The sequence below is a fragment of the Pongo abelii genome, chromosome 10 (assembly GCF_028885655.2).
Source record: "Pongo abelii isolate AG06213 chromosome 10, NHGRI_mPonAbe1-v2.0_pri, whole genome shotgun sequence".
Lineage (NCBI taxonomy): Eukaryota > Metazoa > Chordata > Mammalia > Primates > Hominidae > Pongo > Pongo abelii.
Window position 1 is genome coordinate 24,886,485 of NC_071995.2, and position 25,607 is coordinate 24,912,091.

Below are 25,607 nucleotides of genomic sequence, written 5' to 3' on the forward strand. Positions count from 1 at the left end.
ATTCCTATATTTAAATCTATTGCTGGATATTATTCCCTCTTGCTAATTCCACTACTCTTTTTAGTTTTACCTATTACAATCACTTTTTCATGTTATAGTTATTCCCCAGATGCCGTTTCAAAGGGTAACAAATGTTATGTTACTTTTATTGTCCCCATGACTCTAACACTTTCCAAGACATTTCCAGCTCAAAGAAAACAGATACTCACAGTGTAGTTCTTTGCAGAAAAGGTAGAATAGAAATGAATGTTATTAACCTCTGTAGAACACAGTATGTCTTAGCTTTCACACTGGTAGCTCCTCCTGTGAAACTCAACTGGCCTTTCAGAAACCCACCAGGTCTTCTGACAAACCCATGTGCAGGCCAGATGTATCTGTCTCTTGATGCTACAATATAAAACTATATTTTCCTTATAGACTAAGATCACCTATCATGACAATACCTTCTCACGAAGAAAAATTAATTATTAAGTATAACTGCTTTATCTCTGGCTTCATAGGCATACTGTGTCTTTCAGGCTAATGAACATATAAAACTTCTCACAAGAGGGGAGTAATCCTATTATTAGACAATTTTCTATTCCCATTACTTGCATAATCACAGGTCCATACTGATAGAAACTAAGGAATATTTTGTGGGATGCTGACTCAAAAATGTCAACAGTTAATCAAAGCTACCTGTTACTATAATTGTATTGATTTTCTTTTCAACCTCAGAGACAAAGCTTCTCAAATCACTTGGACATCTGGTAAAGTTATCATTGATGTTCTCGGATTATAGGAATATGTATTCCGCACGGCTAGAAAAAAGTCTTATTTGGGATGACTGGGATAAAGTTGTGCTTATTTAGTTAGTCTCCAGCTTATTTGGTCTACTTTTCCTTGCTTGCCCAACTGAGCTGGTATTAGCAGGAGAACAAAGAGACCTACAGACCATTTCAATGATACTGGGCATCCTGAGCAATTTTAAGTGCATTTTTGTTAAGTCGCCTTGCTCCTCAAGTGTCTGAATATCTTTTGCAGGTTTTTTTGTTCTTTTTACCTTGATAAGGACCATTCTGTGACAAAATTATGGCACACAGTAATCAAAGCAAAACTACAGCTCACTTTCTTAATAATACCGGCAAAAAAAGAAATACAATAAGCTATGTTTAGTCCAGAAAACAGGGCTAAAAATTAAGAGAATCAATATTTCAACTTTTGGTTGAGGATCAGTACAAATAAATTTAAAAACAGAAAGTGTGAGACGAATATCACGAGTCAGTTTTATTTTGCTTTAACACCATAATAGCTGTTTTCGATATTTACTTAACCTTTGTCTCCTCTGTATTGTTTCCTGACTTACCTGCAGTTGGAGTGGGCCTAAGCCTGGTGTTGCTGCGGCAGCAGCTGCCATGGTAGTTGGGATCAGCTGAACAGGGTAAGGGTCACCTAAGTAAGAGAATAATAGAGGCGTCAGCACCTTTTATCTACTCTCCACCTGCAAATTAAACTCATGCATTCACTCTTTCCAAAAGCCTTCTTTTGTGTGCCTTGCTGAGGCCTAATGAAAAGCTCTATTGTGCAGCCTTTTACTAACACTCTTTTCACAATTCTGGCTGAGAGAGGAATGTGAATAAAAGCCACAAGCAATTAAGGCGGAAACCTCATCCTTTTTTCATGATGTATTTAGGAAAATGGGAGGGAAAGTGAGCATTGATCAGAGGGCTGCACTTTATAACACACGCGCGTGCACACACACACACACACACAATTTTAATATGAGCACAGTAACTCCTCAGCAAATTTACAGTATTATTATAAAAGGAACTTAACTTACTTTTATTCTAATGAATTAAACTCCAAAGATTTAAACAAAGTACCTTATCTTTGAAATGCTATGTTACGGTCTTGATTCAAATAATCTCTTAAATAAGATGGACAAACTAACAATGAAGAAAACATTTTATGTGTTTTTCAAGTTATATGAAATATTGACATCTTTATTATCCAGTGATAAATGTTTACAAAACTATATTGTAATGAAAATGGAAAATAGATCCCTTCCCCTGAAGTTTTTTATCTATTAAAAAAGCACAGTAATTCAAAATTAATCCTGAAGTTTTATTATTATATGACCTGTAAAAACATAGGCACACACACAAACATAGAGAAGCACGTAGAGAAGGTTTTTCTGCTTATTTTTGATGCAAATCAAGGGGGTTCTTAATTAGTAAAGAGGTACAATAGACCTGTTGCATAGGGCCCAATGAATTTCTAAGAAATATAAGTAATGTACATTATTTGTCATCTGACACATGACCATAGCAAATAACTAAAAATAGAACAATTTTGTAATGCATAAAACATTTTGTAGAAATCTAATTTATAAAAAATGTGTTGAATATTGCACGCATGAAAAATATAACTTAAAATAACTCAGTTAATATAGCCATTCAAAAACATTTATTGAGTACCTGCTATGTATTAAAAGCACTCCTCTTGGCGCTAGACGTAAAGCTTTGGAAAAGATTAATATGCAGATGTGAATTTACTGGGAATTTAACGAAGCCTAAACTTTGGGCTTTTGAAACTGGCCTCTTGCAGTATGTTCACTGTATATTTTTATATTTGTCATATGTTTTTATATATATCAGTTGTTGTAATTTGTTGTGATTTCTTGTTATAAATGAATATTCACTTTTGTACCTAAGTGTGTGTGTTTGTGCGTGTGTCTGAGCATATAAAATTTTTGCATTTTTATACTAAAGAGTCTCCCAGGTTATTTTTTAGGCTTCAAAATACCTAGATCTACCTCTCTGGATCTGGCCTTCCAAAAGCTTACAGTTTAATGGGAGAAAAAGATAATTAAATGATGAGTATAATATATAATGGCAGTTAAGACAGCGAAGTAGATAATGCTATGGACTGACTGCACTGTGGTTGTCCCAAACCTAGTCTAATATGTCAAAGACAGCCTCCAGGAAAAGGTGATGTTTAAGCTGAAACTTGAATTAAATTATAGTTAGCTAGACAAAGAAGGGAAGAAAGAATGTTTCAGGCAGGGAAACAATTTTCATGAAGAATCAAATGGAAATGTTAGTTATAGCCCAGCCCCTGTATCGCTGAAGTACAGAGAGCAGGTAGGGAAGTGAGATCAATGGGACTGGGGAGGGAGTAAGATGCCAGATTATGTATGATTTCTGTAAATATTAAATGATCTAAACTTTATCCTATAAGGTAAAGGAAATCATGAATGTGGAAAACAGATGGGTTGAGTAAAATCACTTGGGTGGGAGGTTGAGAGCTGTAATCAACTAGTGAACAGATGCAGAAATCTGTATAAAATAATGGTCAGACTAGGATGGTGACATGGGGATGGAGAGTGAGGCAGGGACTCCAGAGATATTTAAATGGTATAACTGGTAAAACCTAATGACTGTTATATATGAGAGTAAGAGAATACTCAAGGATGACTTCCAGGTTTTTCACTAAAACAACTGATTGACATGTGGTAGTATATATACTGGGTTTGTAAACACAGATCAGAGGCAAGACTGCCAGGTGGGGCCTAAAGGGTGTTGTTGGGGGGAAGCAACGAAGAGTTCTGTTTTAGATATTTTAAGTTTGAAATTATGATTAGATATCCAAGTTGAGGTATTTATTAGACACTTGATAAACATGTTAAAATTTTAGGGGAAAAGCCCTCATAGGAGACATATACTTGAGAATGGTTGGCATGTATCTGGAATTTAAGCTGTAAGCCTTGATAAGACCACTTAGGAGTTAACCGCAGATTAAAAAAAGAGGTCCAAAAATTTGGACTGTGGGATGTACTAACATTTATACTCAGGGAGATAGGTAACTAGTGGAAGAGACTGAGAAGAAATGTAAATTTGGTGTTCCAGAAGCCAAGTAAAGAAAGACTTCCAGACAGTGATAATTTTTTTAAGTGCTGGATTTAATAATGTGGAGGTCACTGGCAACTGCAACAATGGCGGTTTCAGTGGAGTGGAGGTTGAGAAGGCCTAATCAGAAAGAGTGTGATCAACAAAGGATGATTGAAAGAAAGGAACTGGAGGCAGGAAGTGTAGACCCTCGCTTTTCAATGCAAGATTCAGATGAGGAGCATTAGCATCACCTAGGAGTTTCTAGGAAATGCATATTTTTAGAACCCACCCTAAAGCTACTGTGCAGACAGCCCCTAAGACAGAACCTCCAATGACTCCCACTCCCTGGTATTTATGTCGCATGTAATCACCTCCCTTTCAGTGTGTCCTGGATCTGGTAATTGCCTTCTAATGCACAGAATATGGCTAAAGTAATGCTATTTTACTTGTGAGATTAAGTTACAAAAGTATTTTGGCTGTCTTGGTTGCCCACACCCTCTGTTGGAGCAAGCTGCTAGGTTGTGAGCTGCTCTATGGAAAGACTCATATAGCAAAAGACAGATGTTTTTGGCCAATAGCAAACAAAGAAATGAGGCATGCCAACCGTTAATGAAGGGAGCTTGGAACAGATTCTCCCCAGGCCAAGCCTAGAGATGACTGCAATCCAGGCCAATACCTGGACTACAGTGGGAAAGATCCGGAGCCAGAGGTACCCAGCATGGCTGTGTCCAAATAAATGTTTGTTGTTTTAAGGCACAACAGTTTTAGGCTAATTTATTGAAGTACGAAACATGTGGCATCTGAATCAGAATTTAAATTTTAACAAGAGCCCTAGATTATTTGTATGCATATTAGAGTTTGAGAAGTGCTAGAACAGACAACTACACTGAGGTGTTTTACAGTAGCTAGTGAAAGTTGTGTGATCAAGCAAACTTTATAAGAAGGTACATATGTAGAAAAATTATACCACGCTCGTATGCTAATGAGAAAGATTCAGTAAATAGAGCAAAAACCTATGATACAGGAGAGAGAAGGGACAACCAATATTACATGATGGCGCTTTATCATTTCATATTTTTAGTATTTAATCTTCAAAACACTATCCAATTTTATAATAGGACATTTAGATATTTAAAAGCTAAATTCACGCAAACTAGTTAAAATTGTAAATACTATTATAGTATGACTATTAGAATTGACAATTTAAATGCTTAAAACCACATAATTCATTTGTATTCCTAACTTAGGATACATAATCTCAAAACTAACAAAAGCAAAATTGTAGCGGCTGCGGTACTCTTCACAGTGAAAATTCATTTTATATTATTTATTTTCCCTGTTGTAAATTAATCAATTCATAAGCACTTTAACATTTATCATGAACAGAATTCTGCTAGCTGCTGTGTGAGACAAAACAAAACTTGGTCTGTATTTACTGCATTTCTATCTTTTCTAATTAAGTGCTTATTTGAATAATGTTGACCATCATCAGTAGGTACTATAGGAGGTAAGGGAGAACTAATCCAGGCTTCAAGCTTAAGAGAATAGTTAAAGATGAAAATAAGAGTGAGCTTGGCCTTGAATATGTGCAGGTGGAGGGGAGGAGAGACCTTTCGGGTACGGTGAAATGCATCAAAGCAGGAGTATGACATGCTAAAGGAATGTAGAGAAAAAACAGTTTAAATAACAGGTGATAGAATAAAGTAGAGGGAAAAGAGATTGAAGACAAGGAGATGGGAAATTGTTAATACTCCAATCTTGAGATCTGGATATGAAAAGGTAATGGACAAGAAATGAAGTTTTAAGAAGCATCATTAAAGAGGTTAAGTAGTAGGAAGTGTTAAAGATCACCTGGTTCTCCATCCTAGAGACAAAGACGTATTCCTAAATTTGTTTAACTCCTAAATTTAGCAAAATACCTGCAGATGTTTGGGACACTTTTGCATTACTAGCATCTAATTATTAATATCAAATTATATGTACATTTAAAGCTCATTACTTACAGTACAGATTATTCCATAAAATTTAAAAATATGCATATGTTATAATCTTTTTATTTCCTAAATTAATGAATGTGTATTAATGAAATTAACATTATCTTTCCTTTGGATATGCATATATATGTAAATAGCTATTATGTTTTACTAATGCCATATTGTATGTGTGTAAATGTATGTATACACAGGAATACCTTGGAGATATTTTAAGTTTGAATCCAACTACCACAATAAAGCAAGTATCACAATAAAGCAAGTTATGCACACTTTGTTTCACAGTACATATAAGTCATGTTTAGACAAAACTATAGTCTATTAAGTGTACAATAGCATTACGTCTAAAAAATATACATACCTTAATAAAAAATACTTTATTGCTAAAAAATGCTATCATCTGAGCCTTCAGTGAGTTGTAATCTTTTTGCTGGTTAAAGGTCTTGCCTTGATGTTGATGGCTGCTGACTGATCACGATGGTGGCTGTTGAAGGTTAGGGTGGCTGTGGGAATGGGAATTCCCTTCCTTTTCTTTTCTCTTTTTTTTTTTTCTTGAGACAGAGTCTGGCTATGTCACCCATGGTGGAGTGCAGTGGCGCAAACATTACTCATTGCAGCCTTGACCTCTCAGGCTCAGGCAATCCTCTCATCTCAGTCTCTTGGGTAGCTGGGACCACATGCCCACACCACTCCAACCAACTAATTTTTTGTAAAGGCAAGCTTTTGTAATATGGACCAGGCTGGACTTGAACTCCTGGGCTCAAGCAATCCACCCGCCTTGGCCTCCCAAAGTGCTGGGATTATAGGCATGAGCCACCGTGCCTGGTGGGAATTTCTTCAAATAAGACAACAATGAAGTCTGCAGCATTGATTGACTCTTCCTTTCACAAAAGATCTCTCTGTAGCATGTGATGCTAATTGATAGCACTTATCTACAGCAGAACTTCTTTCAGCTTTGAAGTTCCATCAAACCCTGCCACTGCTTCATCAACTAAGTTTATTGAATGTTCTCAATCCTTTGTTGTCATTTCAATAATGCTCACATAATCTTCACCAGGAGTAGAATTCATTTCAAGAAACCATTTTCTTTGCTCGTTCATAAGAAGAAACACCTCATCCATTCAAGTGTTACCATGAGATGTTAGCAATTTAGTCACATCCTCAAGCTCCATTTCTAATTCTAGTTCTACTGTTATTTCCACCACATGTGCAATTATTTCCTCTACTGATGTCTTGAACCCCTCAAAGTCATCCAAGAGGGGTAAAACCAAATTCTTTCAAAATCCTGTTAAGGTTGGTGTATTTTGACCTCCTCCCTCCCATCAATCATTAATGTTCTTAATAGCATTTATAATTGTAAATCTTTTCTAGAAGGTTTTCAATAATTACTTTTTTTTCAGATCCATCAGAGGAATCACTGTGGCAGTGACAAGGTTATGAAATGTATTTCTGAAATAATAGGGCTTGAAAGTCAAAATTACTCCTTGACTCGTTGGCTGTAGAACAAATGTTGTGCTAGCAGGCATGAAAACAACATCCATCTCCTTGTACACCACTTTCAGAGTTCTTGGGTGACCGGGTGCAACTGTCAATGAGCAGTAATGTTTTGAAAGAAATCTTTTTTCTGAGCTGTGGGTCTCACTAGTGAGCTTAAAATATTCAATAAATCACACTATAAATAGATGTGCTGTCATCCAGGCTTTTGCTGTTCCATTTATAGAGCACAGGCAAGGTAGATTTAGCTTAATTCTTAAAAAAAAAAAACTAAGATTTTCAAAATAGTAAATGAGCTTTGGTTTCAACTTAATTCACCAGCTGCAGTAGCTCCTAGGAGTCAGTTTGTCCTTTGAAGCCAGACACTGACTTGTCCTCTCTAGCTATGAAAATTCTGGATGGCATCTTCTTCCAGTAAAAAGCTGTTTTATCTACACTGCAAACTGTTGGTTAATGTAGCCACTTTTGCATCAATGATCTTAGACAAATCTTCTAGATAACTTGCTACAGCTTCTACATCAGCACTTGCTGTTTCATCTTGCACTTTTATGTAGGTAGATGGCTTCCTGAACCAACCTCCCCAACACCAAACTTTTCTTCTGCAGCTTTCTCATCTCTCTCAGCCTTCACAGAATTGAAGACAGTTATAGGTCCTTCCTCTGGATTAGGCTTTGGCTTAAGGGAATGTTGCGGCTGGTTTGATCTTCTATCTCAACTACTCAAACTTCCTGCAACTCAACAACAAGGCTGTTTCACTTTCTTATTATTTGTGCGTTCACTGGCATAGCACTTTTAATTTCCTTCCAGAACTTTTCCTTTGCATTCACCACTTGTCTGTCTGGTGCAAGAGGCCTAGCTTTCAGCCTACACCAACTTTTGACACACCTTCTTCACCAAGCTCAATCATTTCTAGCTTCTTATTTAAAGTGACGGATGTGGGACTCTTCTTTTCACTTGATCACTCAGAAGCCATTGTTGGGTTATTAATTGGCCTAATTTCAATACGGTTGTGTTTCAGGAAACAGGGAGGCCCAAGGAGAGGAAGGAAGAGATGAGAATGACCAGTTGGTGAAGCAGTCAGAACACACACATTTTTTAACTTTCCCATCTTATGTGCGTGCAGTTTATGGCATCCCAAAACAATTGCAACTATAATATCAAAGATCACTGATCACAGATCACCATAACATACAATAATAATCAAGTTTGAAATATTGAAAAAATTATCAAAATATGACAAAGAGACATGAAGTGAGCACATGCTGTTGGAAAAGTGGTGCTGACAGACTTGCTCTATGCAGAATTGCTTTGTAAAAAATGCAATCTGCGTGAAACACACTAAAGCAAAGCACAATAAAATGAGGTATTCCTTTATGTGAAAGTTTATATAAGCTAAATAATTTTTATATGTGTTATGAATTATGTCTGCCTACAAATTGGTACGTTCAAGTTGTTACTACTAATACTCCAGAGTGTGACTATATTTAAAAATAGAGCCTTTAAAGAGCTAATTTAAGATAAAATTAAGTCATAAGCCTGGTGACTTAACCAAATATGTCTGGTGTTCTTATAGGCAGAACAGATTAGGACACAAACAAAATAGAGTCTGGTATGACCAGGTGTGAACATAGAGAGAAGGTGGTCATCTACAGGCTGCAAAGAGAGGTATCAGAAGAAACAACCTGCTGACACTCTGATCTCAGCTATATAGCATACAGAGCTGTGAAAAAATAAGTTTCTGTTGTGCGAGCCACTCAGTCTGTGGTATTTTGTTATAGCAGCCATAACAAACTCATGTAATATGTTTGCCATATACAGCCATATGTCAATATATTTGGTGTCTAAGTGAATTGGGGAAAACAAAAGACTGGCAGCAGGAATTTAAAAGACTACTACAGTTATTATATATCTTTAATCATATATAGTTTCAAATATACAAATATAACCAATATGTCGACTAATTTCAAAAGGATTGTGTCTAATAGCGCTACGCTATTTCAATGATGTTCACCCAACACATAAACACAATTAACTTAAAGCATGTCTCTACCTTGTTACCATTTTTTCAAGCCAAGATTACTTTGGTTGAAGTATGCTCCTAGTTACAACAAAGTGAATACAAATAAAATACCTGTGAAAATTTCCAATGCAGCCATTTAACTCTCAATTTAAAAAATTCAAAATATATTACATGGATGTGTCAGTGTTCTACAGTGGACACAGAATCTACAAAGCTTCACAAACAAGGTCAGGGGTCATTTTTAATGGCAAAGGAAAAATACAGAAGCTGCTGTAAAAAAAAAAAAAAGAGTTTTTATTCAAGTAAATACTGTCATCTATTTGCGCCATTCCTCAATTAACTGTACCAAAAAAATATTACAACAGATTTATTTTGTAAATACCTCATGAGGTTCATACTTAGTAAAAAAATCAGATAATGGAAAACTTTGACTTTTAAAGTTCAACCATGTGTAAGTTATTCAAATTGACTTTCAACTAGTTAAAAGTAATTTCTTCTACTCTTCCCTAGGTTTTAACCATTTGAAAAATTTTTCCCTAAGCCTTTCCAAAATTAATTTGCTTCTTATTTCAAGACCAAGCATGGAAATTCTAGCTCAAAACTAAAATTTTTCAAAAAGCTAAAAAGTATACTGAGGCATGTTATTCTATTGTTTTCAGAATACAACATAGCTTACAGTGTCTACTGACACAAATGGTACAGCTTATATTAACTCTTTAAAAGCATTCAATTGCATCATTATTATAGTTGTGCATATTTAGATATTAATTATCTCCAGTCATACGATGAAGAATTCATCTCTATATTATATAACACAGCCTAAGAAAAACAATTTTTCCAACAACAATTTTTCATATTTAGGATGAAGAAAAATGTGAAATGCAGATGTGGTTTTAACAAGACTCAACAACACACACTCTTTCATCTACTGAACTAATACAAAAGTTTTGGACAGTTTTATGGCATTATCTTCACTGAAATGTGGAGACTCATTCCTTTATTGGCCTTACATGTTTTTTTGTTTGTTTTTGTTTTGCCTCCTTGACAAATACCAGATTGCCTTCTGTAGGTGCTGGGAAATATGAAAATTCACCCCTCTCTGACATACACACATACAACCCCTGTCCCAGTCTTAATCAAGTGAGGAGGATTCACCATGTAAACTAATCCAAATATACAATAAGCAAAGTAGAAGAGTGTAAAAGTTATTCTGGAAACCTGAAAGAAAGAACTCAAGCTGAAAGAGACTCGACAGTCAAGGAATTGTATTTACTGAGGTGTCTCTTAAAAGATGGCCACTATCAATAGCAAATTATACTTCGGGACCATTTCACCACCTCCTTTCCATGTATTATAAATGTTAGAGGGTCAACAGTAAGCATGCACCTTTCAGTGCAACGAGCATTGCTCCTGTTAAAAACCTTCTCAGATTGGTACTGAGTTCTCACCCTGTTCTTACCACTCTCATTTCCAGGTGGAGGAGGCCTTGTAGAAGTCTAAGACAAAATGAAGTTAGTAAGGACACTGTAGATGGAACTTTGGAAGAAAACTGCTTTCTTTCATCTCATGTTGCTTTCTTTCATGTCATGGGCTGACAGAGAAATTGGTGGGTGCCTTCGGCTTGGGGGAGCCCCCTGCCATTCATAGGGCTAACAAGAACAACTATATTTATGCCTACATCCAGGGATATTTTCATTACGGAATGAATGGGGAACTATTCAGCTAAAGAAGCAAATAGAGCTCATATCTTGAAGAGCCTTATGTTTTCCTTTGAAGACAACGTTAAGTCACTGAAAGGTTTTAAGCAGGAAAATAATATTTTTTGTTAGTACTTGTGTTCCAGATATATCAGTTTTGTGGCATGGCATAGAACGATTGGAAGAAGGAGAGACTGCAGATAGATATGTTAAAAACTATTGCAGATAAATCAATGAAGGAGAGCAGAGACTAGCTTTGGGAGATAGACTTGATAACTGATTTGATGAAGTAAAAGAGAAAAGAAAATATATGAGAATTTTTTTGTCAGTGTTTGATGTTTTATTTTGGTATATGACTTAAGAAATACTGTTTCCCCAAATATTTAATTATTCCCACATCGTTTTTAAATAATTACTTGTTCTCCCACTGATTGGAAATGTGGGAAGCTATTATTTGTTGACTTTTGGCACTGTGTTGAAAATATCTTACATATACATCTACACATATATACACATATGTAAATGTATAAAATTGCTTTTAATCTTCAAAACAACTCATTAGGGTAGAAATTATTATTTCCATTCTATACAATTTTTTAAACTGCCCAGGATTATCCCAAGGTTAATCATTACTAGAGTTCTTACTATTTTAATAAGGAAAACATTATTGTAGAACACACAGACTACTTTTAAAGCATTATGCAAATGTATACTTCAATTTTCATAACATATTCAACTAATTTGCATTCAATTAACATGTATCAAACTCTTACTATGTGGAGAACACAAAGCACTAAAAGGTACAATCCTTGCCTTCAAAACACTTTCGGTTGTGAAAATAAGACATATAAATATGGAAAGTGAAATGAATCAAAACTACACAATTGGAGTCAAATGAATATAGGCAGTAATTACCAGAGAAAGGAAATTTATACAAGTTGGATCGCTGGGGAAAGAATCAGAGGAGGGGCTGAGATTGAGTTAGGCCTTGAATATAAAATACGAAGTAGAAAAGATGCGAGAAGCCTGTGAGCTGAAATGCCTGGCATAGAGTAGATGCTCAATTAAAAAATGAGCCCCAAAGTAAGAGGTACAACAGGATCAAAGAAATGAGCAAGCAAAATTCAAGAACTAGCCTGTAGTTGAACCCATTTCATCTAGTAGCAAAAAATATTTAGAAGGCTGATTACGGTCTATCGATGACCTCAAATACCAACATCAGAAATTTGTACATAATTATGTCCTTAAACATATGCACAATTACCTCCTGTCCTAAAAAAAATGAACTATCTAGAATATAAAACCCCTTCTAAAACCATCATCTATTTTCTCTCATCTAAATTGTTAAAAACGAGTGATAATCTTAAATCCTTCTCCTACACTTTAGTTCTCAATCCATATATTTTTGGGGAAATGCTTTATAAATTTACTAATGACCTCTGAATTGCCAAATTTTAATGAACATATATCTGCAACAGCTGCCTCTGTTAATGATTTTCTTCTTCTCTAATTATATCTAAACATTCTCTTGGCTTTTCTTAAAACAGCTGTCCTGGTTCTCCTTATACCTTGTTCATGCCGACTTTATTATCTGTTCCTGCAATAGGCTGTTCCACCTTCCTTCATCCATCCCTTCCTTAAATATTGGGGTCTAATCCTTGGCACTTGGCTCTTCTCCTTCTATTCACTTTATCTGAATGATCTTATCCAATCTCGTGGTTCGGCCACCATACACAAACTAATATATTCCAAATCAGTGACTGTAGCCTAGACCTCTTCTACTGTTTTTTTTTTTTTTTTTTTTTTGAGCAATTCTCCCTAGCTGTCCCACAGTAAGCTCCATCTTCACATGTAAAAAATGTAATTTATCTTCTTTCTTCCAAAAGCTGCTTCTACTCCTGGTGTTCTTGTATCACTTAGTGACACTCAGTCACCCAGACTACAAATATGAAAGTAATCTTGATTTCTCCATCCCCTTCACCCTCCATGGCCAATAAATCATGAAGATCTTTTCCTTTAAACTCCTAGGTCTACATTTCTTTCTATTATAAGAGCTTCTCAATCAGTCTCCCAGGCTCTAGTCCTCTGCTAACGAAATTCATTCTCTATCTAGTTTCCAATAGCATTCAATACAGGCAATCTGTAGTATTCATTCCTTGTATTTGAAGTATAGTAAGTATTTCTTAATTATATACTATGTGTTAGGGGCTGAAAATATAACAGTGAACAAGAGAAGCATGCCTTGATATGGATATATGGATGGATGAATGAATATGGATGGATGGAGGTATGAATGTACAGATAGATGGATGGATGGATACCAGTATGATCTCAATCCTAGGCTTCAGCCCTTTCATGGTTTTCTGGCTCTTGTAGCATACGCCTAAACATATTTCCCTGAATTGGTCTCATGTCCTCAAAGTACTACTCACTTGTCACTTCCTACCATATACATTATTCTTAACACTTAACTGTTTATAGGTCCATGTCCACCCTATTTTATCTCTTGCTTTCTGCTCTTTAGGCTTTTTTTTTTTTTTTTTTTCTGCTTGGAATAGTCTGTCTGTATCCCTTCAGCCCAATCACTTCTTCGATTGTATAGCTACCTTTATCCTTTAGGTTGACTTGAGACCCCTCACACTAAGAATCCTTTCCTGATACTTCAACACTCTTGGATTTAAAGTAATTCTTTTTCCAAAGACTTCTCTGAAAATGTGATGCATATCTGTGTATTACCACTGCTTATATACTTATTTTGTCTGTTCAGGCTGATACAACAAAATACCATAAACTGGGTAGCTTATAAAAAACAAACATTTGTTTCTCACAGTTCTGGAGGCTGGGAAGCCCAAAATAAGGGCACCAGCAAATTCTGTGCCTGATGAAGGCCCATTTTTTGATGAATAAATGGTGCATTCTTTCTGTGTCCTCACACTGTAGACGGAGCAAGGCAGCTCTCTGGGGCCACTCTTACAAGGACTTTGCCCTCATGACCTAATCACCTCCTATTAACTTGAAGGTGAGGATTTCAGCATATGAATTTTGGGGGAAAATAAACATTCAGACCATAGCAATCCCATTCTCCCCAACTAGACTAAGAGCATCCTAAAGGGAGGAATTACGTCTTACTCATCTTTAAATCCCTAGTCCCTAGCACAATGCCTGACACACTTAAGCCTATTAAAATGTTTATTGACTGAATAAATGAAGGAAGAATTCATTTAAGAAGTTAACAAATATCAAATACAAGAGACAACCCTTGGCATATCAAAAGCTTAAGGTTTAGTAGAACAAACATATTATAAGACAATAATTATACAAATAAGTAACAAATTAGTTTTTTGTGCACGGTTTAATTCAAACAAATACTATGTTGAGTTGCAAATGTTAAAAGGAAGAATAGATAATGAAATGGGACAGAGAGGCCTAGAATTTAGGGGTAGGAGGAAATCAGGACCCAGAGAAGGTAGTTAAAGAATAAAATAATCTCTTTTAACATATTTTCATAAAGCAATAATTCTAATATTCCATAATTTATCTCTTGTAAATTTTGATTTTATAAACAATTCTTACCCTCTTGGTATGAAAATTAAGTAATATGCACTTCCAAAGTCTTAAAATGATTTCTGTTCATCAACAAGAATCTTTTATTATGATTTCATTAAAGCACCTGCACTTGGTCATTGTATCCACTAGAAAATAAGATGTTACATATAAACATATAATAAAAACAAAATCATTCTTCATTGTGATTGTTTCATATCATTTTATACTTTCTTAAATCCAACCAAGATGAAATTTGTTTCCTTATGGCAATAAGTTCAGCTATACTTTTTTCCTCATTATAAGTAGTTACATTTATAACAACTCTCCTACAGCATCTTGAGCAACCAAGAACAAGTGATTTGCTATACACAAGTAAAGGTGAAGGAGTTTCTAAATGTGGAAGATCTGTACAGTCTTTTTAGATTTGCTAGAATAGTATGACTTCAACATTTGAAACTTTTTATGAGAAATGCTAATATTTTGTGTTAAGTTTCATAGAATGGTAAGTAATGAATGGGAATATTTCATATACATTTTATTCGAGAGAGTAAAATAAATTAGCTCTTGTTTGACTATATAGATATTTTAAAATAAGATATTATAAGGTAATTGTTAGTTCTTAACTGCTTTGTCACAGCTATTTTCAATAAGAGATTTTTTTAAATAAAATATATTTTTATGACTTCTTAATGTAGCATAGCAAATGAAAACTTTATCCTATTTAATTTAATAGTTACCTAGTTGGCTAGTTTAGAAAGAGATTAATTTATGAACTCTTTAAGAAACACCTCTCAGAATGGGAAGACCTTTCTGCATATAAAAAATACTTTGCTCTTCATCTCCTTGCCCGTAAATTGGAGAATGTGATTATCAATAAAACTTCTTGGATTAATTATCTAAGAAATCTGAGTATCCCTGAAAAGGTGACAATGAATCAAATATGTCTCCTTTTCCTTCTGTATTCCCGCCTGACTGCTAAGGCATCATTTGAGGTATTGCACAATAACTCATTTTAAGCTGCTTAACAAGAATCATGAATTATGGAACTGCTTCTATATCCAGCTCTATCTTAGAATACTATGTCTACATTTTGCCTCTGTGTCTTATGAAGAAATGAATGGTCCGGAGAAAATTCATCCAAAATGTTTCAAGTATTAGAAAGTACGAATTTGGAAGAGAGGCACTCACACAGCCGCTTAAGACCAAATTAAATGCAATTTCTCTTTCATTTCCCACTTTTAATATTAAGGCTTAGCAACTATTTAATTTGTTGACTCCCTTTATAGCCATTGCACCTTTCTCTCTTATCAGGGCTTTTGGCAGACATCATATACCTCCTGAGTGTATCCAGGGTCTGAAGTTCACAGGTGAGAACAGGAAGCTTCCTAAATCACTCTAACGGTAAGCCTATGAGATACACATTTAGAATGATGGCTGGCCTAGAGATTCCTACTAAAATAATAAATGTTAAACCTCTAGAAGTTAATAAATGTTGTCATTAACATGAATGAATATGAAAAAAACACATAATATAAATGTCTTGAATGGTCAGAGGCATAGTGACCTAGAATAGAAAAATTCTTGACATCCACTTCATTATGACGTATTTAATAGTTTCAAAACAGGAGTATATATTTAATGAATAATAATGATATTTTACATTTACACAATAACTTGACTTCTTTAGAAATGCATATACTCATCTCATTTACATTTTACAATCTCCTTATAAAGTATGTAGAGCAGACATTACTGTGGCTGCCTGAAAGATGAAAAAGATAAAACACGGAGAGGAAGATGACTTGCCCAAGGGCACAGAATAATATGAAATGGGACTGTGACTACTAAGGTCTTCTGACCCCTTGTTTCATTGGTTTTTTTTTTTTTTTTTTTCTGATAGAATTCATTAAAGCCAGACAATTAGTTTCCGATTTTAAGTCTTATGAATGCTAATTCATAGATAACTTGGGCCACTCCATTTTGAAAGTTTTAAATTCTCCATTAACAAACTCAGAGAGCATTAGAATTTAGATGCAAACTCTCAGGTGCAAAATGTTCAGAAAGAAACTAAAGTAAAATATCACATACTAGAAATGGAACTGGTTACATGAAAAATTCATTTGGGGCAATATGTGCATACAAAAATATTCATTGTAGCATGGTTTGAAACTGTAAATGCTGTAGAAATACTTAAAATGTCCATTAGTGGGGAAACCAAATAAAATACGATGTATCCATCGTAAGGAAATACAGAATAATTTACATCTGAAAGTATGGAGGAAGAAGATATCCATAATGTATTTTTCATACATGTAAGTAGTTTGTAGTCTATGTAGCACATATCCTCAGGTATATTATATGATATACAGTACGTATCGTAAATATACATAGTATATGTATCATATTATGCATATTACAATACACAGGCTATTTTGCTACATATTACCTATCTATATCTAAATATTTTAAAATAAATATATATAATGGATTCATATTTACAGGTATACCTAGCTCTGGAAAAACGTGTATAAAATTAATGGTAGTTACATCTGGGTAGTGGGATTATAGGAGTGTGTGAGCGAAGGCAGGTAACTTTTAGTTTGTTTTCTACAACTCTCCATTGTTTGAGGTTTCTGCAATCAGAAAGTGCTACCTTTAATATATTAGAAAAGAATATGAAGGGTATTATGAGCTGACCATATAAGACAGGTTTAAGAAATGTTTAAGTATACTCTGAAAATAGAGCCAAAATCAATTATTAGGGAAATAGTACTGTCTGAAAACTTGCTGTAGTTCTTTCTCACCTGACTTTTCTCTTTTCATTGTTGGAATGTGGAAATGGCAGCTGGATAAGATATCTAAGACCATAAGATGTAAGCTACAATTTGTGGAAAGCAGTATAATCAATAAGAGAGCAAGCCTGAGACTGGATGTCATGGAGTTACCATATAAGGAATGCTTAGATTATTACACAAGTGAAAAATATTCTTTTATCATGTTTAAGCTAGTATTATTTTGGCCTTTTACAGCAGCTAAACCTGTATCCAAATTAATGCAGCATCCTATTCCACATGACATTTCAAAATCAGCACTTTTTAAGTCCTTATGGAAAATATGGATCTATTGTAGAGTTTGAAGCAAAATGTTTTATCTTAGCTTGTTTTACTAAATATTTTTCTTCTTCCATACTTTCCAATCGATCTTATGACATAAGTTTGCCTTGTAGTGGAGTCTTAGAACATGCTTACTGGAGATTATCATTGTATAGTACCATGAAGTTACATTTATTCAGATAAAATAATACATTGTTCTTCTGGGCTTACACTTCAGGTTGACGAACTTAGTCTGTTACTGAGATGAAATTCCATTCTTGCTGTGGCAACAAAAATAAAAACTTAGAAGTCTAAGGGTTAGGCTCAGCTATGACAAATTCATATGGTAATACCATATTTTGAAGCCTTCTGGCTGACAGCACAGAGTGCCATTAATCACTCTTTCCATCTTATGTTTATACATCGTCAAGGAGGAGACTCATGTTGAAAAGAGAATACTAAGCTGAATGGGCTTTAGGTTTAAAATGAATGACATTCTTATGTTCTTAATTGTAAAAAAGCAAATGACATGGATTAAAAGAAAAGCTAGTTATGGCCTAATAAAATCTGAGAAATTTATCAAAGAAAGAGTCCTTGCTTTTTTGTTTGCTTGTGTGTACGTATTTTGGTGGTGGCAGTGTGCATATGTTGGGGTGGAAGTTAGGTTAAATGCTGGTTACTAATATAGATCAGTTATCATCTCACGGAGTTATAATGATTAAAATCAATTATGTGACAATATTTAATAAATAATAAAGTACAGTATAAGCTATTATTTTTATGTCGTTATAATACTGTGATTGCCACAACAAAGACATATCCCTTTTTCAGTAATATAATCTTAAGACAATAATGTCAACTCCATTTTTAATCAAAAGATATATTTTAATGACCTAGAAACACTTTTCTCATGAGAAGTGGATGATGACTGTCACCACATAATTACGGAATGTTGCATACATTTTTGAACCCAGTTCTCTTTAGTTTTCAATCATTTCATATTTTTAAACCACTAACATAACTACCTCAAAAGGGAATTTAAATGACTGGCCATTCAGGTACCAAAATAATTCAATGCTTTGCAAATATACATATTTACAAAGCTTTACAACTAAATCAGGATCTCCCAAAGTTATTGGTTTATAAACTTCTGGGAAGGCAGAGGAGAGGGGAAGAGCTGGTCATAATAATTCTAGCACAGAAAACACAGAAGCCATCTGGGCATGCTGGCTCACGCCTGTAATCCTAACACTTTGGGAGGCCAAGATGGGTGGATCACTTGAGGTCAGGAGTTCGAAACCAGGCTGGCCAACATGGTGAAACCCCATGTCTACTAAAAATACAAAAAAATTAGCAAGGCATGGTGGCAGACGCCTGTAATCGCAGCTACTCAGGAGGCTGGGGCAGGAGAATCGCTTGAACTCGGGAGACGGAGCTCGCAGTGAGCCGGGATCGTGCCACTGCACTCCAGCCTGGGCAACAGAGTGAGACTCTGTCTCAAAAAAATAAAAAATAAAAACAAACAAACAAAAAACAGAAGCCTAAAGACATGATTATATCCTCTTCTCTCTGCTTATTTACAAAGAACATACAGTATGGGATCTTGACAACACATTTCCTATTCTGTCAGTTTGATAAAAGCGTACCACGTTGATGGTTTTTAGCTTGTGATTTGGTGATTGTTTCAGCACTCATCACCAATAACCTGTACGTCAGCGGACATAGCTGACACAGTTAAATCAGAAATTAGCATGCAGTCTCCTAAAATGCCAGACACATGAACTCTTTGCATAAGAGATATAATGGAACCCACATGATACTCCCATTAAACAATGAAACATGTGACATTAACTAAAAGCAGGAGCACATCAGCAAATATGCCTGAAGAAGTTTATGGTATTTAACTCCTAAACATTAATTTTATTGTGGTGTATGAGGAACTAATTAACTGAGAGTTTCCCTTTTTATTGGAAATGGAAATACTGTTCAGAAAACTGATGAAGAGTAAATACAGCATATTTTAAGTTTATTAAGCTTGGCTCATCGACTTCTATTTATTTAAGCTAATCTCATAAGGCAATTAAATATTTCAATCAGTAACTTTATATGGCTATTTAGCACATTTCTGAAAAATTAATCAACGTTTTAAAATGCAGAATGAGTATGTGAATATATTTCTAGTTTTATACAGCCAAAACAGTGACTAACTATATTTTCTAAAACTCATATGATCTTTTTCAACATGAGCTCTAATAAAAGGACAAGTAAAAAACAACAACAGAAAAAGTTTAAAACTGGCCAGGTGCGGTGGCTCACGCCTGTAATCCCCCAGCACTTTGGGATGCGGGTGGATCACGTGAGGGCAGGAGTTTGAGACCAGCCTAAGCAACATGATGAAATGCCATCCCTACTAAAAATACAAAAATTAGCTGGGCGTGGTGGTGCATGCCTGTAGTCCCAGCTACTCGGGAGGCTGAGGCAGGAGAATCTCTTGAACCCGGGAGGTGGAGGTTGCAGTGAGCCGAGATCATGCCACTGCACTGTAGCCTGGGTGACAGAGTGAGACTGTCTCCAAAAAATGAAAAAAAGAGAAAAAAAAAAAAAAAGAAAAGAAAAAGTTTAAAACTTGGTGATTATAATAAAAACAGGTAAGGCTAAGGTTGTATTAAACCAAACAAATGTTTTCATCAGCAATTTGCTACTTTTCTGTGAACAGTTATTTTCCTCAGTCAGAGGAAGCCTCATTCATGTATGGCAGAGTGAGTTTGATCCTAACTCAAAGAGAGTGAGTGATGAAATGTCATCAAATGCCAGGTGTGATTTTAAAATCCTTTTTTTCTTTTCAAAACAGGATCTGTATTTGGCTTGTACTATATTATCTCAGTCTTTATCGCTTGTAAATAACATAATAAGACAGGCACAATGTTAGGCACCAATTCTTAGATAATCTCATTTGATCTTTGTAACAATTCAGTAAAATGGATCTTATTACACCATTGTGTAGATGAGGAAACTGAAGCTTAGTAACTTACTTTAGGACAATCAAAGCATCAGAATGAGGCAAAATCTGATCCCAAGTCTAGGCTCTCTCCTTCAAAGTACCTCTCTATTTGTAGTTGCCTAGTTGAGATTGCATTAATTAAATCAAAACAAATAAACCAAATATTGAATGCTTGAAATCATATTGACAAAGGAATCAATTGGTATAGACAAGTAATTGATTATCTTCATAATACTGTACACAGCACTGTTAAGTGGAAAATAAATTTTGCTATAATATTCTGTTCTGTGGTTGGCAGTGTAACAGGTGAATGACAGTAACTTCCAGGTCTAAAAAAAAATCGCAGTAACTTTTAAAACAAACATACTCTAGGACAAAAGTTCCAAACTTTCTTTGATTAAGGCACCATTGATGGTTCAATAATTGTTTCATGGGACTCTTAAAAACAAAGGAAATATCCAACTGCTCAATTTTATTTAGTAAAGTCCAAAGAACTTATCTATGATAGTTCACATAGTGTCCAATAGATGCCTCTGTATTTTCTCTAAAATTTTAAAATATCCTGTGCTCCTATGAATTAGCTACAGCACCCTGGGAACCTTGGCACACAGTTTGAGAACCATGGCACTAGGCACATGTCCAAATGTTCTTGGTAAATATTCTCTATCTGTAGCTATATTTCGTATTCAGTTTGATACTTTGAGCCACTCTTTTACGATCAAGCCAGCTCTTTTATAAGTGTTTGTTTTATACTGCATATAGTAAATGGGTTATTTTATTGGATTTTGCCATTCATGCAGATTTGTTCAATTTCCACATAAAATATCTTCCTGTTAAAATTTGTAAACCATCGAATGGTTACAATTATATGGCTGGGAACTTTATACCCAAACAGAAAAGAGAGGGGCAGAAGACTGCAGTCTCTAGTAATAAGATAATCATCTCTAATTTCTACCTCTAAAATATGTACTCTAAAGAAATAGCAGTGATCCTGAACATGGAGTGCAAAGAAGCCATGCGCTGCAAGAAGAGGCCTGGAGTGATAGTGAGACAAAGTGTTTTTGACTAACCTTATATCCCTCAACCACCTTATCTCAAAAGTTGCTCTCAAGTATAAAATTTTAGACTGACACCAACATGAACATTTAAAAATTATTTTCCTTTACAGTCAACTTTTTTGTAAAGTAGGATTTGCTCTAGGATGAGCAAAAGCAGCATCTTTCCGAAAACATAAAACTGTTCTACAGGTGTCAAAGGCATTTATATTTTATTTCAAAAATATGTATCTGACACAAGCTTCACGGCTCACATGTTGAAGTCTTTGATAAACAGTTTAGGATACTACTCAGACTTTCCAGCAGGAGCAAATGGACTGTGTTCTTGGACTCTTCAACCATCCACTGTGTACTTGAACCAATTCATTTGTACACCCAGTTATTTTATTAATTTAGACTTGAAACTTTAGTTACTTAGTTGTTCAAACCTAAAGGGCTGCAATAATTATTTTCTCATTAAAATGAGCTATTACCCACAAACATAATTTAGAATTGAGATTTTAAATTATCTCTTAGAGAGCCTGGGGTGTGTTTACGTATAACAACTAAGTTGACAGTTTTAATAGAACTGAGAAGTTCAAAATACAGATGATTCAACTAATTTTTTTCTTTCCCTGAATGAACTTGTCTCTGAATGAAGCTGACTGATTAAACCACTGTTTTCATGTAATTATTTTCAAGTTCTATATTTATTTTATACACACACATTTTATATATATATATACACACACACACACACATATATATATATAGTGAGAGAGAGAGAGAGAGAAAGGATTTGATTCAAGAATACACATCATTTTCACCTCCTCAGAAGTTTTCAAGTATTTTTAGGATTTTAATAAGTAAGGAAAGCAATAACTAGATATGGATCCATGAAGTGGTTTCATGCTTAATTTCATTAATACCAAATGCCACACAGAATCTGAGATGCTGCTAATACTACATCAACATCTGTGAACTGATCCATATACTGATGGAAAAGAATGGACAGCAATATTCTTCAGAGTATCTTTTCTATCTGTCTAATCAATTTTCTCTGATGTGCCTGGCTGTGCTGCTACTAATTTACTCTTACACTGTTTAAATGATATACATTCTAGTACTCAAGAGAGGCTCAGCAACTGCATTTTGTGGGTTTCCATTCCACACCATATTTCAGCTATTATACATTTCTTAAAGAAAAAAATATCTTTATGTCCAACTAAAAGCTTCTGTTTCAGAAACAGGAGATGTTAACTCAATTTACAATGATTAGGTTCCTTAAACTGTGTTTCTATTTTTTTTTTTCCTGTCGAGTACATTTAAAGTTTCCAGTTTAGTCCCAGAGATTTTAAAATTTATTTTATGTGTTTGATGAAGACATCTAGTTTAAACAGAAACGTTTATCATCAGTATGTTCGATAAATGGATTGATGAAAAGTATCTGGAATTTTTATAACAACAAATAGTGTATCTTTCATATTTGCTTAAAATTGAAATCAAGATGGGTTGGTCAGTCTCTTTTATTGAAGACTATGTAATAAATTAAAATGATTGGCAACCAGAAAAGTCACAAATGGTTGACAACCACGAGGGGAATAAATCAGGAAATCCCACTGAAGAGCGGAAATGGCACAATTTCTTCTCCTACCTCTATTCCTTTCCTGAAATGTGACTAGGGAGGACGTCGTCTGGACTACTTTTCACTTCCACCCAGTTCTTCATTCAAACGGACTCAAAACGCCAGGGGTCAACAAGGGTGGCACTTCTTTTTGCTACTGGCTTCTGTTTAGTTCTAGAGTTTGGTGTGGTGCCAGTTTCAAGCTTGCCAGGAGCTGTAAAGGCTTTTTTTTCTGTTTTATTTCCAAGGTTACAAAAGAAGTGGTATCATTTATAACTTTAAGCGCTAAACGTATGAATATCAAATGGTTAATATACTAACTATTTTGGAAAAGGAAAAAATTCTCCATGCCACATTACATTAACACTCAACAAATTTAGTATGCCAACTCTGTCAAATGAGAGTGAGGTGGAGGTGTTCTTGACCTTTTCCAGGCCTACAGTTATGCTATTGTTCATACTAAATGTGGTTTTCTCTTCAGCACACAATATTGGCTAATGGGACTTACTTCTGCAGTTGCTTTAAAAAACTTTTTTGTTTTATTGAAAATATAACTAGTCTATATGTATATATTACAGATGCAGTCAAAGGCAACTAATGATTTTAGAAAGTGTCTTTTTTTGGTTGTTTTTTACTAAAAACACATCTATGGCATGTATTTAATGTGAACAGTAATTCCTTGAGAAAGTAGAAACAAAACAAAAAACCTTTCATGATTTAAAAATCAGAATTAAAAAAATCAGAATTTAGTGTAGCAATAAAAATTAAAATTCTATTCATAGAATTTATTATTAGAATGTAAAATATTTAGAATGAATGTAGTATTTAATTATTAAAAAAAGTTGGTGTGTCTGGATGAGTTGATAACCTACAAAGGTAGGATGATGTGGAAAGTAATATTAGATGAATAAATTAAGAGTCCAGAGTGAGAATTCCATTTAAAACACAGGACACCAAAGTAAAAGGAAAGATTTGCGGAAGCGGTATGAAAATCTCAAAGAGCAAAGCACCACACATATGTGAATTTTTATAGTCTTGAATGCAGACTGCTTTTATCTTAACTCCAGAGTTGCAATCTTCTAATCTCAAACGGCTTTGCATATTTAAGAAATTACAACCCATTTCTTCAATATGATATAGAGAAAGATTTAAAGACGAGAAATAAATGTTGAAATCCCCAATGTGAGAATTTAAAACATCACTTACAAGAAAATATAGAACTGATTTGTAGTAATGTTAGAATGTTACAGTTTCTCAAATTAATTAAATACTAAAGCACAACAAGATGTTAATGGCACAATTTATTAACATATATATATATATATATATATATATATATAAGCCAAAATGCACTGGAATTTAAAAACAATATTCTATGTAATTATCTAAAATAATATTTCACTAATTTTTTTCAGTGCTGTTCACTTTTATCAATGAAAATATTTCAATCAACTTGCTTTTACTATTTTCCTTCTGGCTATGGTAAAGATGTTCTGGAAGATATCTAGCTTAGCAATCTAGCCCCTCTTTAGAATGTGTTATTATTTTTACCTTACAGAATACAGTTGGCATTTTGACTATAATTTTTTCAAATGATGTATTTTTTTCCTAAGACTAACAATGTGCAATTTATATTTGGGTAAGAAAGAAAAAGGCATGAAATCACAGGCATCTAAAGTTAATAAGCAATATAAACAGTTATCCTAGTATATCACGTAGCTCAAAAAATGTCTTCTATATTGCTTATGTATTCATTCATTAATTAATTCATTCAAAAACGTTGAATGGTGTATTAAAAGTTGAGATACAACAATGAGTATGACAGAATCAGCAACTGCCTTCAGAAAGTTTACAAATAAAGTGAAAAAGAAAATATACAGAATCCAAAGGAAGCAGGAGAAAGGGACCTAACTTAGGTCAAGTCAGGCAAGCGCTCCCTAATCTGAGCTAGAAGCACTTCACAATATGAAGGAGAGTGAATACTGATGATGCGAGTCCAGAGTCAAGAAAAAGAATGGTTCGGTCTAAGAACTAAAAAGACTGGTGAGAATTTAGGCTGTAAATATTTGAAAGAGACAAATAACAGAAGGCCAACTCATTCACGTTAGAAAACTTGGGTTTATCTCACTGTTAAAAAGGTGGTAAAAAGCATATTCCTATGTCATCTATGCAAAAAATAAAATGAACCCACAAATTACATTCATACATTAACAATACACTGTAAATAGAAATCATGAAA

At 34.5% G+C, this 25,607-nt stretch overlaps 1 protein-coding gene across 17 annotated transcripts in view; it reads right to left on the minus strand.

Moving 5' to 3' along the window:
• SOX5 (SRY-box transcription factor 5) overlaps positions 1-25,607 on the minus strand; it is a 1,035,411-nt gene that overhangs the window by 105,689 nt on the left and 904,115 nt on the right. For all 17 annotated transcript variants that reach the window (XM_054526954.2, XM_054526957.2, XM_054526958.2 and 14 more), the window contains one exon: positions 1,346-1,431. In XM_054526954.2, coding sequence (XP_054382929.1) covers positions 1,346-1,431 — 86 coding nt within the window. The remainder of the gene's footprint in view (positions 1-1,345; positions 1,432-25,607) is intronic.